At 32.6% G+C, this 15,942-nt stretch overlaps 1 protein-coding gene across 1 annotated transcript in view; it reads left to right on the top strand.

Moving 5' to 3' along the window:
• Positions 1–3,935: 3,935 nt before the first annotated feature.
• The window catches only part of TECRL (trans-2,3-enoyl-CoA reductase like), a 90,610-nt gene continuing 78,603 nt past the window's right edge, over positions 3,936–15,942 (top strand). The window contains exon 1 of the mRNA XM_027089635.1: positions 3,936–4,278. Within this exon, the coding sequence (XP_026945436.1) occupies positions 4,045–4,278 (234 nt within the window). The 5' untranslated portion in view covers positions 3,936–4,044. The remainder of the gene's footprint in view (positions 4,279–15,942) is intronic.

The raw sequence follows: 15,942 nt of genomic DNA, 5'->3' as shown, positions 1-15,942 counted from the left end.
TGTATGATTCCAACTAATGATATTCTGGAAAAGGCAAAACTACAAAGACAGTAAAAATATCAGTGTTTGCCATGAATTCAGAAGGAGTGCAGAGAGGGATGAAAAGGTAGAGCACAGGACACTCTCAGGTCAGTGAAACTATTCTGTATGATGCTATCATGGTGGATACATGAATTTATCCATTTGTCAAAAGTCACAGAACTTTAGTTTAGTCCTAAAACACCAAGACTAAACTCTAAAATGAAGTATGGACTTTAATTCATAAATATCTATCAATATTGTTTCATCAATTGTAACAAATGTTTCACATTAATGCAAGATAATAATAATAGGATGTATAGTGTATTGGGAAGGAAGAGAATAAATATATGGAAACTCCGCACTTTTAATTGCCCAATTTTTGTTTGAACTAAAACTGCTCTAAAAATGTCTATTAATTATTTTAAATGATCTCATAAGAAGTAGCACTTCAAATGGAAAATAAATTGAAATGATATGCTTTCTGTCAAAAAAATGAAAAATATGAGGATAAAGAAAAATGATATTGTAAGCCCCCCTCTTCACATTTTACTGTAAGTAAATGCAATTGGAATAAAGATTCCTGTTTTATGCTGCATTGTTTTATAATAGTTTTCTATTATAAATATATTTAAACTGCAATCTAGTTTAAAGTGGTATGCCAGGTCTAGTATTAAACAAATAGTAATTCATGGTATTAATTTCATTATGATGTATTTAGCAATAATCTTAAAAGAACACCTTAGCATATATAAAACATTTTATTTTTAAAGCTATTTCAAAATACAAAATGAAACAATAAATAGCATAATATCTGAAATGTTTTTTATTCTCTTCCAAAATTTTTAACTTAGGTGACCAGCAGACAAAAATCTACAATTTTCTCCTTTTAAATAATGCCATTTTTTTTTGCATGTATCAGTATATGTTTACTTCATACCTTTTACTTTAGAATAATTTTACAAAAACATTGAAAAGAAAGTTTTTTGTGTAGTTTTTACTCAGTTTCCCCTATCTTAACATCTTGCATAACCTTGGTCAAAACTCAGAAATTAATATTGGTATAATACTATTAATTAAACTTCAGATGTTATTCCTATTTTACTGGATTTTCTATTCATTTATTTTCTCTTCCAGAAAACAATCAGGATACCACATTGCATTTTTTTTTTTTTTTTTTGCAGTACGTGGGCCTCTCACTGTTGTGGCCTCTCCCATTGTGGAGCACAGGCTCTGGACGTGCAGGCTCAGCAGCCATGGCTCACGGGCCCAGCCGCTCTGCGGCATGTGGGATCTTCCCGGACCGGGGCACGAACCCGTGTCCCCTGCATCGGCAGGCGGACTCTCAACCACTGCGCCACCAGGGAAGCCCCACATTGCATTTTTATTCATGTCTTTACATAGTCTCTTTTGATCTGCCACAGTATCTCAATTTTTCCTCATTTTTTATATTCTTGACAGTTTGAGAGAATATTAGGTATTTTTGTAGAACATCCCTCAATTTGTGTTTGTCTGATATTTTCTCATGGTTAGACTGAGGTAATAAACTTTTGGAAGAATACCCCAGAGGTGAAGTGCCCTCACCTCATGATATCAGTTGGTACATGATATCAGCATGACTCTTCGTGGTGATATTAGACTTGGCCTCTAGGTTAAAATGCTGTTTGCCTGCCAGGTTTTTCCACCATAAAGCTTCTATTTTCCACTTCCATTCACTGTGTTACTTAAATGAAACCCACATTCAAGGGGAGATTTTTATATATAATTTGCAATTCTTGTATATGAAAATTTCACCCCTTGTCCCAATTTATCTATTATTTATTCAATCACTTATTTATAACAGTATGGACTCACAGATATTTACACTGTTCTTTGAGTTAGAATATATTATCATCAGTATTTATGTTCTTACTTGAATTATTCCAGTGTTGGCAATGGGAGCTCTTGCAGTTTGGCACCTGTGTCCTTCAACTATTCTCTTCTTTTTTTTTTTTAAATAGAAACTATCTCTGAAGATTATATTATATGGGTTGCACAGTTATGTTACCTTGCTATAATGTGCTAGTAGTTTACCTCAGCATGCAATTAATTTACATCATTCTGCCTACACCGTTAAGATACATTTATTGATCGATTATTTATTAGTTGATTATTTGTTTAATACATATGTATTAGGCACCTGCTGTGTGCCAGACACTGTTCTGAGCACTGTGGATAGATTAGAGGATGAGACCAGAGATATTAAAAAATGCTGATGGGGCTTCCCTGGTGGCGCAGTGGTGAGAGTCCGCCTGCCGATGCAGGGGACACGGGTTCGTGCTCCGGTCCGGGAAGATCCCACATGCTGCGGAGCGGCTGGGCCCGTGAGCCATGGCCACTGAGCCTGCGCGTCCGGAGCCTGTGCTCCGCAACGGGAGAGGCCACAACAGGGAGAGGTCCGCGTACCGCAAAAAAAAAAAAAAAAAAAATGCTGATGATGCAGAGCCTTGTAGACGTTTACAGAGAAATTTGGCTTTTTCATTACATAAAATAGGAATCCCCAAACAGTGCGTTAAGCAGATAATTGCATTACCTGTTTTAATATAAGGATTGATCATTAGCTGTTGCCTTATAAAGAGACTATAAATTGAACAATATTGACAAAGGGAGATCAGTTTGGAAAAGCAATACAGGTGAGATTGATGCTTTGAAGTTAGCTATGGAGATGGTGACAAGATTGTGTTCTGGATTTCTGATGGATTAGATCTTAGGTGTGGGAGAAAGGGAAATGTTAAGGGTAATCCCAAGTTTAAAGTCCTGAACAACTGGGGTGATAAAATTGACTGTGTGTGTGTGTGTGTGTGTGTGTGTGTGCGCGCGCATGCAAGTATATATACACATACATCCATCTTCTATTTTTAATAATAAATATTGAGTGTGCTGGTGGTCTAGAGTAGGAAAATGATAACTGAACAATGTGTAAGTGAATCTCCAGCACATAATGTGTAGTCCAAATTTTTAAAACTACATTATTTTATTTAATTATAAAAGTAAAGATTAGTTTAATGTAGATATTTAGATTTCCCCATCTACTGTTGTAGCCATTTCCCTTTTCATGTTTTCATTGAAAATAACATCCCAGAATATTTTCCTGTAATATTCCTTTGAATCAGTGACACTGCAGTTTGGATTTTTGTCAGTTGTTCCTTCATCAGATTTACAGGTCTCAGAGTACCAGGAATCTTTCACAAACCCTTCTTTCTAATTTGTTTATCACTTTTCAGTGTTCATTCTGAGATTATTTGAATTTGCCATAACCTAGTTTTGTGATAAATGTGATGTTTAGTACTGATTTTGTATATAAACTTAATGATCTCCTTATGATGTAATGTGCATAAAAATGTTAAAATAAGGTTTACTTCCTTTTCCTTAAATTATAAAGTTCCTCTCTATATATTCCAATCTCATAGATGATTTGCCATTTTTCTACTCCCTGTATGGAATGAAGAACTTGTCTGCTTTCTATCAGATGTATATGTGTGCATTCAAAACATGGCACAAATCTTTATCCTAGGCAGCATTTACCAAAAAATGTTGTTATGTAATAATGTACTAGGTATTTTAAAATTTAACTATAAGATAGCAATAAGCTAATTTTAAATACATCTACATGTGAATGTGTGAATAATAATATATGTGTTTAAAGATTAGTGTATCCAGAATTCAGAGATAAAACTCTTGTCTATTCTTATCTTACTTTGGAATTTCAGATACTACTGGCCATATTAAGAAGCAGAGATAAAAGGAGAAAGCTAGAAATAATTCCAATGCTGGTCAAGTAATCTACATTGCAGCAATTCACAATAGTGTGTTATATATAGAAAGAGATCAGTCATTGTTTTCAAGCCTGCTAAATAAAACTGAACTCTTGGAATTGCATGCCACTTGACCTTTCCAGGTTTCACCAGCAGTATTTAACTTGTTTGAAGGGAACACACTTGCAAGTGTCTCCTGTTGACAAGACAGATTCTCCTGGTAGTTCACACAATGTTCAAAAGGCACAAGTTCCTTGCTTCAGAACGCAAGAGAGAATTAACTTCCCCAGGAGCTACACGGTCCATACTGAAGAATGACCTGAGAAATTTTCACTCTTTGTCGCAATTTATACTCTCAGCAGGCCCTCTAAGATCAACTCCAGCAGTTAAACATTCAAAAACTACTCACTTTGAGATTGAAATACTTGATGCTCAAACCAGAAAGCAGATATGTATTGTGGACAAGGTGAGTTTCATTTATTTATTTAAAATTCTCTTTTTTGCCCCAAAGATTACTGATCACTTGCTTAATGCTGATAAGGCAATACCAAAATGTATTTCTGGATTTTAATATTAATTTTAAGATGAGTGGTATGGATACTTTATAATATACTTTAAAGTATACTTTATATACTTTGTTTCAGTAGAAAATATTCATTGAATTTTCATACTCAATTTAAATGGTAGCTAATAATTATTAGGTTTTGGTTTTCCTCCTAACATTGGCCATTGGCAGCAGGTAAAATTTTAGTGCTCACCTTCTCAGCCTACATGACAAAATGTCTTTCTATTCATGCACTTCCTTGCATATTCAAATTTTCAGTCTTAATAGTGTTTGTAGAAAACAGCAAGCAAAAGGCCCCAAAGTTATTAAAAGTAATATTTAGCATATGTGATAAAATCTAGTCATTTGAAAATTATTTATAATTGATTTAACTGTCTTGAAATATAACCATTTCACTTTTTATGAAAAGTTAACTCATTTCAAAACTACAATGTTTAAGTTCCTAAAAAAAAGTCTTGCTTAATATGCTGTTCCTCTATATTCATATCACATATCAATGTTTCACTAAGGAAAGATAAGATATATACTTCCTAGGTTACAAAATTAAAAAAACAAATATATGTGTGTATTGTAGATATACATGTGTATGTACAATATTCCAGTCATTTTCAGTTTTCCTAAAGTTTGAAAAAACATTAGTATTTCAATTTATTATGAGAAAGATTGACATTTTTAATAAGACATATCTTTATTTTACTTTACAGACAGGTTGAATAAGTTTTTTTCTGTTGTTCTAAAATTAAAGTTCAATCACTGATTCCATTTATCTATGCTCTAGCTGTGTTTCTAGATAAGAGGAAAAGAGAAGAAATTGTTTACTTGCTTTTAATTGCCAAGAAGATAATAATACTTTCTTATTTAGTAATTATAACACTATGACCAGCCTATTACTCGTGTAATATTAACTTTTATTTACATATGGAAATGAAAAATACAGACCTTTTACAAGTTCATGTAGGTCATATGTGGCAAATATGAAATTCAAAACCATTTCTTTGCAACTGGAAATCATATTCTTTTCTATAGTACCACTGGGGCCATGTATAAATGATAAATATGAATTATGTATAATAGACCTTTAAATTATAAACTTCAGGCATGTTACCATTTAAGTATCTCAGTAAAATGTATTTTTATATCATACAGGAATAAGAGTTTTTTTTTAATTGAAGTATAGCTGATTTACAATGTTTTGTTAGTTTCAGGTGTACAGCAATGTGAATCAGTTATACATATACATATATCCACTCTTTTTTATTTAGATTATTTTCCCATATAGGCCATTACAGAGTATTGAATAGAGTTCGCTGTGCTACAAAGCAGGTTCTTATTAGTTATCTATTTTATAAATAGTAGTGTGTATATGTCAATCCCAATCTCCCAATTTATCCCCCCCCCCTTATCCCCTGGTAACCATAAGTTTTTTTTCTACATCCATAGAATTTTAAAAATAAAATTATCATCCAGAGGTTGTTGATGTTTGCAGTTTCTCACTACTGAAAATTTAAAACTTAGAAGGAAAATACAATGAAATGAAGGGGAATAAAACAATAAGTGGAATAGATATTATACTGGTCAAGGATTTCCAAAGACCAAAATTCTAAAATGAGGCTGGTTGTGTCTTTTCTGATATGTGTCTAAATGTTGACACAAAATCTCTTTAAAGTAATGAGAAAATGTTGGGCTACTAATTATTTTCCTAGTACATTTAACATTTCTGTTTTTGAGATTTTATTTGAAGCTAAGACATGGAGCTTTACATTTTTAGGTATTAATTAAACTGCACAAAATTTAAGCATGCAGAAAGCCATCATTCTTTCGAGGTAAGGATTTGGTTACACTTGAACTGTAAGAGTCCTGGTAATTGCATCTCCAGTGGCAAACCTTTAGGGAAACTCAGTAGACTAGCTAGAGATTAATTTTGGATTCCTCACAGACTTTATTGCACAATCAACACCATCTGATGTGCAACCTACTGCATCCAAATCTCTGACTTGTCAGCAGCACAAATTTTGTTTTGTCTTGTTTTAGCTTTGTAATTTAAAACTGTCTCATAAATAATGTCTCATAATAGTGTCTCATAATAATGGCAAGACATTTAAAAGAAAAAATAATCTGGATTAGTTTACTTTTTTTTTTGCTTAATGATTGTAAACATGAGAAACATTTTGTTTGTTGTCCAATATATTGTTTTTTTCTTGGACAAATTAACAGCTATATTAAGAGTAAGGTCATGTTAATTGCCTCTCATTAGACTTGGTTCTACCCAGTATACAAAAGAAGTGTTGCTTATAAATTAGTCCCTGTCTTTCAGTAACTATAATGTTATAAAGTAGTCAAGGTTGAAGGTCATATATTTTGGAACTAAGTATACCTGGACTGAATCCCTGCTACATCAGTCATATTTATCAAAGGCTTGGGAAAGTCACTGAATTGCTGATCCCCAGGACTCTTATTTAGAACATAGGTTAATAAAATCTATTTTGTAAGCCTATAGTGAAGAGTAAGATATGTAACACATTTAGCATAGTGTCTTGAACGTAATAGGGAAACTAATTTTTTTAATTTAATAATCACTTGGAAAGAGAAATTTAATCTGCATACAAATCCAAGAAAAAATAACTGATGAAACTCGTGATACTGGCACAGTCTGTAAATTTGACTTCTTGACAATTGCCTATTGACATGATCTGGTATAATGCTTATGTTAGATATGAATTTTCAAATATGAGTAGGATGTATGTATTTTAGTAATATATGCTGATCTCAGAAATTTTGTTTGCATCTAGATATTATAACTTTAACTTCAGAATGGACAAAGTATTTACTCAAGATATTCATAAGACAAAAACATTAAATGAATTCCTTGGATTAAAGAAAACATATTGAATCATGTTCTTTTACTTACACACACACACAAACACACACCCCAAAGAACCACAAATCCTTCTACTGCCTTCATTATCTTCTCCAGCTTCTATCCCATTTCTCTCCTTACTTTCATTGTGTTCATGTTGTCTGTACACATTTTCCTCTTCTCATTCTATACTGAACCCACTGTATTCAGGCATTTGCCTCTATCACTTCTCAGAATATGAACTTGCTGAGGTCACCAGTGAGGCAGTAATAAATACCTTGCTAAATCCAAAGGTCGGTTCTCATGCTTCACTTACTTAGTATATGGTCAACATCTGCCACTGCTAAGCACATCCTTCTCCTGAAAACATGTTTGCTCTTTGAGTTCCAGAATAACACACACATTTTTTAAAAACCCATATCATTGGCTTCTCCCTTTTCTACTGCTGCTTCTTCATTATCTGACTTATTAGGTGTGGACTGTCACCAACTCAGTCATCAGGACTTTTCCACATCTTTAGTCATTTACTTTATGGAGTCCTATAGCTTTAAATATCATCTGCATATTGATGACTCATAAACATAAAACTACAGCTTATTCTTTTCCCCTGAAATACAAATCCATTTATCTATGTATGTATCTATCTGTGTATTTATCTATGTATCTGTGTATTCATCCATCTATCTATCCATCTACTTGGATGTTTACTAGGCATTTCAAACTTGGTGTATCTAAAACTGAGCGCTTGGTCTTCCCAAAAAAATTTTCCACAGAGTTTTCCAAATCAACAAGTAGCAACTACATCTTTCAAATAGCTCAAACCAAACACTTAGAGGCATCATGACTCATCTCTTAATCTCACAGCCTACATACAATCCATCTTCTTTGATACTTTCAAATATATCCAGACTGACAAATTTTCACCACCTCTAATGCCCGCACTTCTAAATCTTTCCTCTGCTCTGTCCTTAGCACATTCAATATATTCTCTACATAGCAACCAGAACTAGCCTGTTAAAATCATGTCAGATAATATCATTCCCTACTCAGAACTAGTCAGTGTCTTCCTTTAGGTCTTTACTTACCTGTCACTTTTTCCTTGGGGCCCTTTACCTGTGTAAAATTGCAAAATCTGCCAGTATCCTCTATTACTCTTCCCTGTTCTACTTCTTTGCTAACACTTATCACTATTTAACATACTGCTTATTTTCCTTTTTTTCATTTTGGTTATTATTTGGTCTACCCCTATTATTCCAGTTTCACAAAATCAGGGCTTTGGGTATTTTCACTCCTGTATCTCCAACATTTAAAACAGTGCTTGGCCCAAAGAAAGGGTTTAACCAATATTTACTGAATAAATCGATGCCTGTTCAAGGGATATATGGATTTGATAATGCACTCATGTTTAGCAGTGACAGTTTTTGGATGGAGGAGTATGATATTTGAAAGTACTTTTTACTATTTTCTAAATCTAATTATCAATCAAATAAATGTAAATATATTCACAGAAAAGGACATTTAATTAAATCATTCTACTGAATGCCCAAATTCCTCTCGGCTTGCTCCCAACAAAAATGTATAGAATTCAACTTTGTACTGTGTATAATTTACTAACAAATAGTCATGTTCTGATTACAAAGGCTAACAAGCCCTTCATAAAGAAAGAAATGCAGATGGGAATATTTAACTGATGTAGTTATTTCCCATGAATAATTAAAATAATATAACTATAAAGAATGATGAAAATGGAGAGCATATTTTTTAAAAATATTGTTAAATATCACCTTAATTATTTTTTGGAACATCAAAAATGTATATGAAAAATACATTTTAAAAATTTAACAGTGTAAAATGGAATAATTTCCAGTTGCTAACTATTCCTGTCTCACTTCTATTTTTTAAAATGTCAGAAGCTTATCTAGTGACAAGTGGATGATTCAAGAGCAAGGAAAGAACTCTAAAATGTTAGGGTTGATAAACATTTCCAATATCATCACATTCTTTTTTCTTTAATCTTTTCTTCAAGGAACTTGACCTCAAGAGCCCTCTATCACCTATATACGCTAAGTAAAAATTCTCAAAAGTTTTTTTAAAGGCTTCTTATGAATAAAATAAAGTACTCAAAAATTCTCCTATCCTTTTAATGATAAAAATACCAATGTTCACCAGAAAACTGTAGAGAGAATAATAGGGTAGTAAGATTTCATAAAAACTGTACTTTTAATACTTCAGTTAGAAAATTTGAGAATTCTTAATGTCTGAGTTTGCCACTTTTAATACTTCACCTTGTACATGCGATTTAGCATATTTATGCCTTAATTTGCTCATCTGTAAAATGAGAATAGCACCTGCCTTAAAATGGCCTAATGGCAGTTTTCAGAATTTCATGTGTAAGCAAGTAACAATATCTTCTTTCTCTTCCATTACTCCTTTCTCCTTCTCTTCTGTTTTTTATTCCTCGTTTCCTCCTCTGTTTTGTTGCTCTCTTCTTCCCATGCCTGTCCCCTTTTTTCTCCTCTCCACCCCCATCCCCTTCATCCTATTTCTTATGATGCAGAATGATATAATTGAAAATTTATGACCTTTGGATTTACATAGACTACAATTTTAATATAACTCTGGCCTGTTTTTTCTTTTTCCTTGGATATGGTCTAATACCTCTGCCCCTTATTATCTTTTTCTACAAAAGGATTTAGATATTATTATTCTTCCCCTGTGTAGATGAAGAAAAGGTGGCACAGAGACTCGAAAAGAAGAACTTAGTGTGTGTTAGAACCAAGCTTTGAACCTGGCTAATACACATTCTGTGCCTTGCTCTTAACTATTATACAGTATAATGTGAAAGATTAATGACCTCCATTAGCCAAGATTCTCATGTTCTATTTAATTTCATGATTAGGGCATCTGACTTCCAATACAATGTGTTTCAGGACAGAGGTAGGAAGGATCTTACGCATTCTATTTTATATATATAAATATAAAATAGCATTATTTAATATTCAAACCTAGAAATTAAAAATATTTTAAATTCCTTTTAATAATAAAGACAAAATATGCTCAAATTTTTGCATCATTAATAATTAAGAAATTAAAATAAATAGTTCCTCCCAAAAGAGGTAAGTAACGTAATCATTTTATATGAACCCAGAGGATCTCCAATGTCAACCTCTCTTTTATATATACTTGAGAATTCCGTAATACAGCATGTGGTTCTAACTTCAAAAAAATCAGTGTTTAATATTATCTGCTCTGACTTATATTTCTCTCAGAAAATGTAGACCTATTATATAGATTTGGTCACAATATATAGTCCAAATATATAATGTGATGAGAGACAATGTAGTAAAAATGTGTATGCTCTGAAGTCAGACATATTTGTGTCTGCACTTGAGCTTTGCAAATCATTAAAGTCTTATCACCTTAACATATTACTTAACTACTCTGAGTCTTGGTTTTCCAAGTAGGGTAAATTACAAATCAAAGTAGGGTAAATATCTATCTTCCAGGAGTATCTAAGGATTTTATATTTGTATGCAACATGTAACACCTTGTCTGCCACATGGTTATTTTTCTGCTAATGAACATTGTATTTTAGATAGTGGCAATATATTTTAAAATATTATTATTCCATTAAAGTGGGAAAATAACTGAATTGATACTTTTCTATTATGACTATAAAAATTTAGGCATTTAAAAATGATAGCTATTATTATCCCTTTCTGAAATGATTAGGAAGCATTAGAATTAGAAAACATAGTCACAGGGACCCATCTTTGTAGTATCAGTTTCTAGAATTCTGTATCCTACTCTCATACTCCAAATAATATGCATTGGTTACTTATACTATGTTATACCATGAAAGATACCAATGGATATACAAACATTGCATGTCAATTTAATAGTAGAGAAAAAAACAAATATACTCTAGAAAACTATTCATGAGGGGAATTTACAAAACTAATATATAGTATTACATATAATCAACTAAATTATGTCTATATTTTTCCACTTTCCAATTGTATCACCATCTAAGAAAACTGTTTTTATTTACAGTTAAGCTAAGAAGATGTACTTGCATTTTACTTTCTGCTGTAAAAGCTATGTAAAGCTATGTTATTTGCATGGCTACATGATATGAGCTCAAAGGTTTTGAGGCAATCATTGTTTGAAGTAATATTACCCTTAAAATGATTTCAATTGACTATTATCAAGTACCTACAAGAACGTCTTGCAGGGGCATAATCCTAGAACAGCACCTGCCTTCCATTTCTCTCCTCCCCTCCTTCCTACTTTCGTTTTTCCCTGTTTTTCTTCATATACGTTGAAGAATACCAGCCTTCTAGTTGGTAGGCCCTTTAATAGACACTAGGAACATCAGCATAGAAACCAATCCAAACCACACAAAATCTGTTCCCTCCTCTTCCAATGTTCACCATATTGTAATGGATAATTACATGTAAATAGTCCAACACAAGATGATATAACCTAAGCTAAAGTAGAGGTAAGAACAAAGTGCTGAGCACAGATGGATGATTTTTTTTCTTCTATTGAAGAAAGTGGCTTTAGAAATCTCTTCCTGTTATAAGGAGTCCCAGCACACTGAACGATCATCCTGGGGATGGCTCTAACAGTAAAGGGCAATCTCCTAAAGAAGAAATTATCTCCTCTAAATGCCTTACATCCTCGGCCTTTCAGGCTTTAACTGAAAGCATATTGCTATAAGCACACCTCTGGAGAATTTAGGAAGGAAGGCAAAGATGAACTCCCTACCTACTTAAGAACTTCAAATGTGTACACTTTTCACCATTAGTATACTATATTTTATTAGTGAATTTTTAAACTGACAGTCATTAAATAATTTTCAATCCCTGTTGATCTACTGGGATTCAACTAAGTAAACTGAGCCCACCAGTCTGTCACCACATAAAGCCTATGAAGCCTATGAATGTCACACACATTTATTTTCCTATGAGAGGTTAGTTCTCTTTTAGACAGATTTATTTTGAACTGCCTACTACATCTAGCTAACATATATTTCAGAATTGATCTTACTCTTAAACCAAGGAATGCTGTACTTCTGCCTTCTTATAAACTCATCATTCTAACATCATATTGTAAAAAGACTGAATTATTACCTCTCCTTTTTTTCTTATTGTAGTTTGTTTTCTCATTACACATTTTTACTGCCTCCCAAATAACCATGTAATATTACTTCATGTTGGGTGTCTCTGAATTGTAATTATTGGTTATTTGATTTTTTAAAAAAAATCAAAATGTGAGGTAGTTAGTAATATCCTTTTAGAAGACATTTGATGAATTACTGCCTAACTGAGCCCTTTACTTGTCAATACTGATCTGTGTGCCATTAAATATATATTTATTATCTGCTTCTCATAAACTTTATTTAATAAAATCCTGTAATAGTCTGAATTTAATTTAATCACAACTTTAACATAGAATCCTGAGGCAATCATTCAGATATAGGCTACTACTTTTTTATAGATAGAAAAGTTTCAAAAAGCTCTCACTCTAAAATCCCTGAGAAACTATTTCTATCTAAAGAGCTATTTTATGTAGAATTCTTTTAACTCTTGACATGATAAGAACACAAACAGCAAGAATAGCCACAAACCCTGAGGTGTTGATTGCTAAAATAAAACTGGCTTTATTTCAAACTGGGAAGAAAGAAATCAAATAGGTTTTTTGTAATTATAAATAAATAGATCCATAAATTTACTTGTTTGCTTTTACTTTTCAGTTGGCATTTCTGGCATCGTATAGACATAATGTCTTCCTAGGCCTTTGTTGATAATAGAATTCAATAACTTAATGCTCCATGTCAGTTTAAGTACATAAGTACAATTTGGCTAAAATACCTAATTTTCTAGTTAACTGATATTGAGGCTGTTCTGTATTATAATAGAAAAAAAATCTGGACTCAAAGGTTAGCTTTACTTCTGTATAGAAACACACTCATTTCCTCTTTGCCTGATTATGGCTCTTCTATTTACACATACTACTTTTCACTAAAATGATGCATAATGTGTATGTGATGGAATGTGCAATTTTTCCATATCTGCTTATTGCCTCAAAGTTATTCATTTGGGAGGTTGAAGAGGCCAACAATCAGCAAGTGTTTGCAACATGATCAAAGTGTCCTCATCAATAGAGAATTCACCTATGAATATAATTCTTTAATGAACTGATGGAGAAAGTCTCACCTGAGCCAGTTTATCAAGCTGCTGACTCTCTGGAATCTCTCCCTGTTTTTACTACATGCAATCAATCAGTAAATCACTTCATTCTATACACAATATATCTCCTTACTGAACTGTACCCATCCAAGTTTAAATTACCATCATCTCTAACATATGGACTGATCTACACTCTACATGATTCTTCACTGAACACCCACAGTATATGTAGCAAAACAGAGTAACTATACTATATATACTAAAAATATACTATTTCTATCAGATGTAGTTATAGCCCACAGAGTTTCCACAATATTGCCAGGTGAAATAGAATTTGGCATTTGTTATTGCAGGTGAAATAGTTTTGTTATTGCATTATCACTTTGTCACCTAGAGTCTGTTCAATTTACAGAAGCCAGAAAACATATGTCCAGAGGTAGAATTCCTTACCTGTAAAATACTTTTTATTCTTATGTTGTGGTGTATTTAATGAAAACATTTTACATTTAAAACTGTCAATTGGAACTACGAATTCTGTGCTTGTCTTTTCTACATTTAAGTCTGTGAGATGAGTGTACTCTAGAAGCCTATGCCCTGCATAACTACTGAAGACTAATTTTTCTAGTTTCAAAAGAAACTGATAAAAGTTTCAAAAAAATGTTAACTGTACAACAATGAGGAGAACGATAATGTTATCGTGCCTAATAGCTACCACTTCTGGACCATGAGGAACAGAGACTAAACTGCCTGACATATGCAGTGGGGAAGGAATTTTGATTATTATTTGCGATCATGATTTTATGGACACTATATATAAGATCACACTGGTGATAGAGGTAACTTTGTAATTCATGTAACAAAATAGTTGATTTTATATTTATTTAATAGCTGATGAGCTGACTATATTTTATTTCTGTCATGTGCTTAGGAAACTAATGTCTTTCTTGGTCAATGATGGAAAGCCTATGTCTTATGTAAAGCAGTGAAAATGAATTATATTTCATATTCTGTGTCCCCAACCTGAAAAAAACTAAATTTTCTGGCCTCCCTCTCTTCTCTCCTCCCTCCCTCTCTTCTCTCTCTCTCTCTCTCTAGCATGTATAAAATAATGTTTGAAATATATATGTAACATTATATCTATATACCTGTATCTATCTATCATGAGAGTAAAATAACATGCATTGTGTATTCTTACTTAAGACACACAGAGAAACGATGGAAATAGTGCCTGGTTTTATGGCCTTCTAGAATATTCTAGATAATAAAATTTTAATCATTTTGGACACTGACTTTAGAAGCATTAAAAGCATTTTTGGTTTCTCAACATCCATGGGTAGGAAGTGGGCTCTTGGAGAGCAGATACCTTGTCTTTTAGTTCATAGGTCTCTGAGTTGCATAAGTACATAATACCTCACATCATTCAGACATCTTGGACATTGAGATTGATACCATAATTGAAAAGAATTTTTCATTGCTTCTGTGAGGACATGGTGTTGTATTTTGAGTAAATGATAGGGGTGAGTAAAGGATACTCATGAGTAAAGGATAGGGGACCAACTATTTGATCAGAAGGTAAATATTAAACTCTGGTAAATATTGGTGCTGTTTATTAAGATTTTTTCTTGTTTTCACACAGAAACATGGTAGAATTAAACTTGCCTACCTCTTCAAAGTAACGGATTTTGTTCTGTGAAATGAGAGTGAAAGACATGTATTTATTTCCTGAGGGAAGCTTTAAAAACCTAATCTAATTTCACTACCATTTTTCCCCCTAACTTTTGCCTTGGAAACAAGCAATTTCCATATGTTGTCTGCTATGTCAATATAGATCCTAGACTAAGGAAAATGCAGAGTAGTTGCATCAGTCAACCTGTGATATACATGTAGTGCATGTGAAAACATAGCATATGTTGTTTCAAACCAATGAGTTTTGCAACACAACCTAAACTATTCTGACAGGTGCATTCAATGAAACTTGAATTAAAGATGAGAGTCATGATTCTGTCATTTCAATATTAGTGATCCTTTCATCATTAGAAAAATATAACAAAGAGAAAGAGAGAGAGGAAAAACAGTTATACATATATATATGTATATATATATACATGTATATGTGTAATGTTTCCTTTTCTATTTAAAACTGTAGGATTACAGTAAGGCAGGATTACTCAAACTAAAAAGCTTCTTCATGGTAAAGAAAACCATCAATAAAATGTAAAGACAACCTATGAAATGGGAGAAAAATTTGCAAACCATATATCCAACAAGGGGTTATTATCCAAAATATATAAGGAACTCATATACCTCAATAGCAAAAGAATAAATAACCCAACTTTAAAATAAACAAAGGATCTAAATAGACTTTTTTCCCAAAGACATACAGGTGGCCAACAGGTACATGAAAAGATTTTCAAAATCACTAGTCATCAGGAAAATGAAAATCAAAACCACAATATCACCTCAAACCTGTTACAATGGCTATCATCAAAACAACAAGAGATAATATGTGTTGGC

This window comes from Aethalodelphis obliquidens, unplaced genomic scaffold (assembly GCF_003676395.1).
Source record: "Aethalodelphis obliquidens isolate GAN/ISIS:26980383/991018 unplaced genomic scaffold, ASM367639v1 scaffold67, whole genome shotgun sequence".
Classification (NCBI taxonomy): Eukaryota; Metazoa; Chordata; class Mammalia; order Artiodactyla; family Delphinidae; genus Aethalodelphis; species Aethalodelphis obliquidens.
This window is presented reverse-complemented; position numbering and strand designations above follow the sequence as displayed.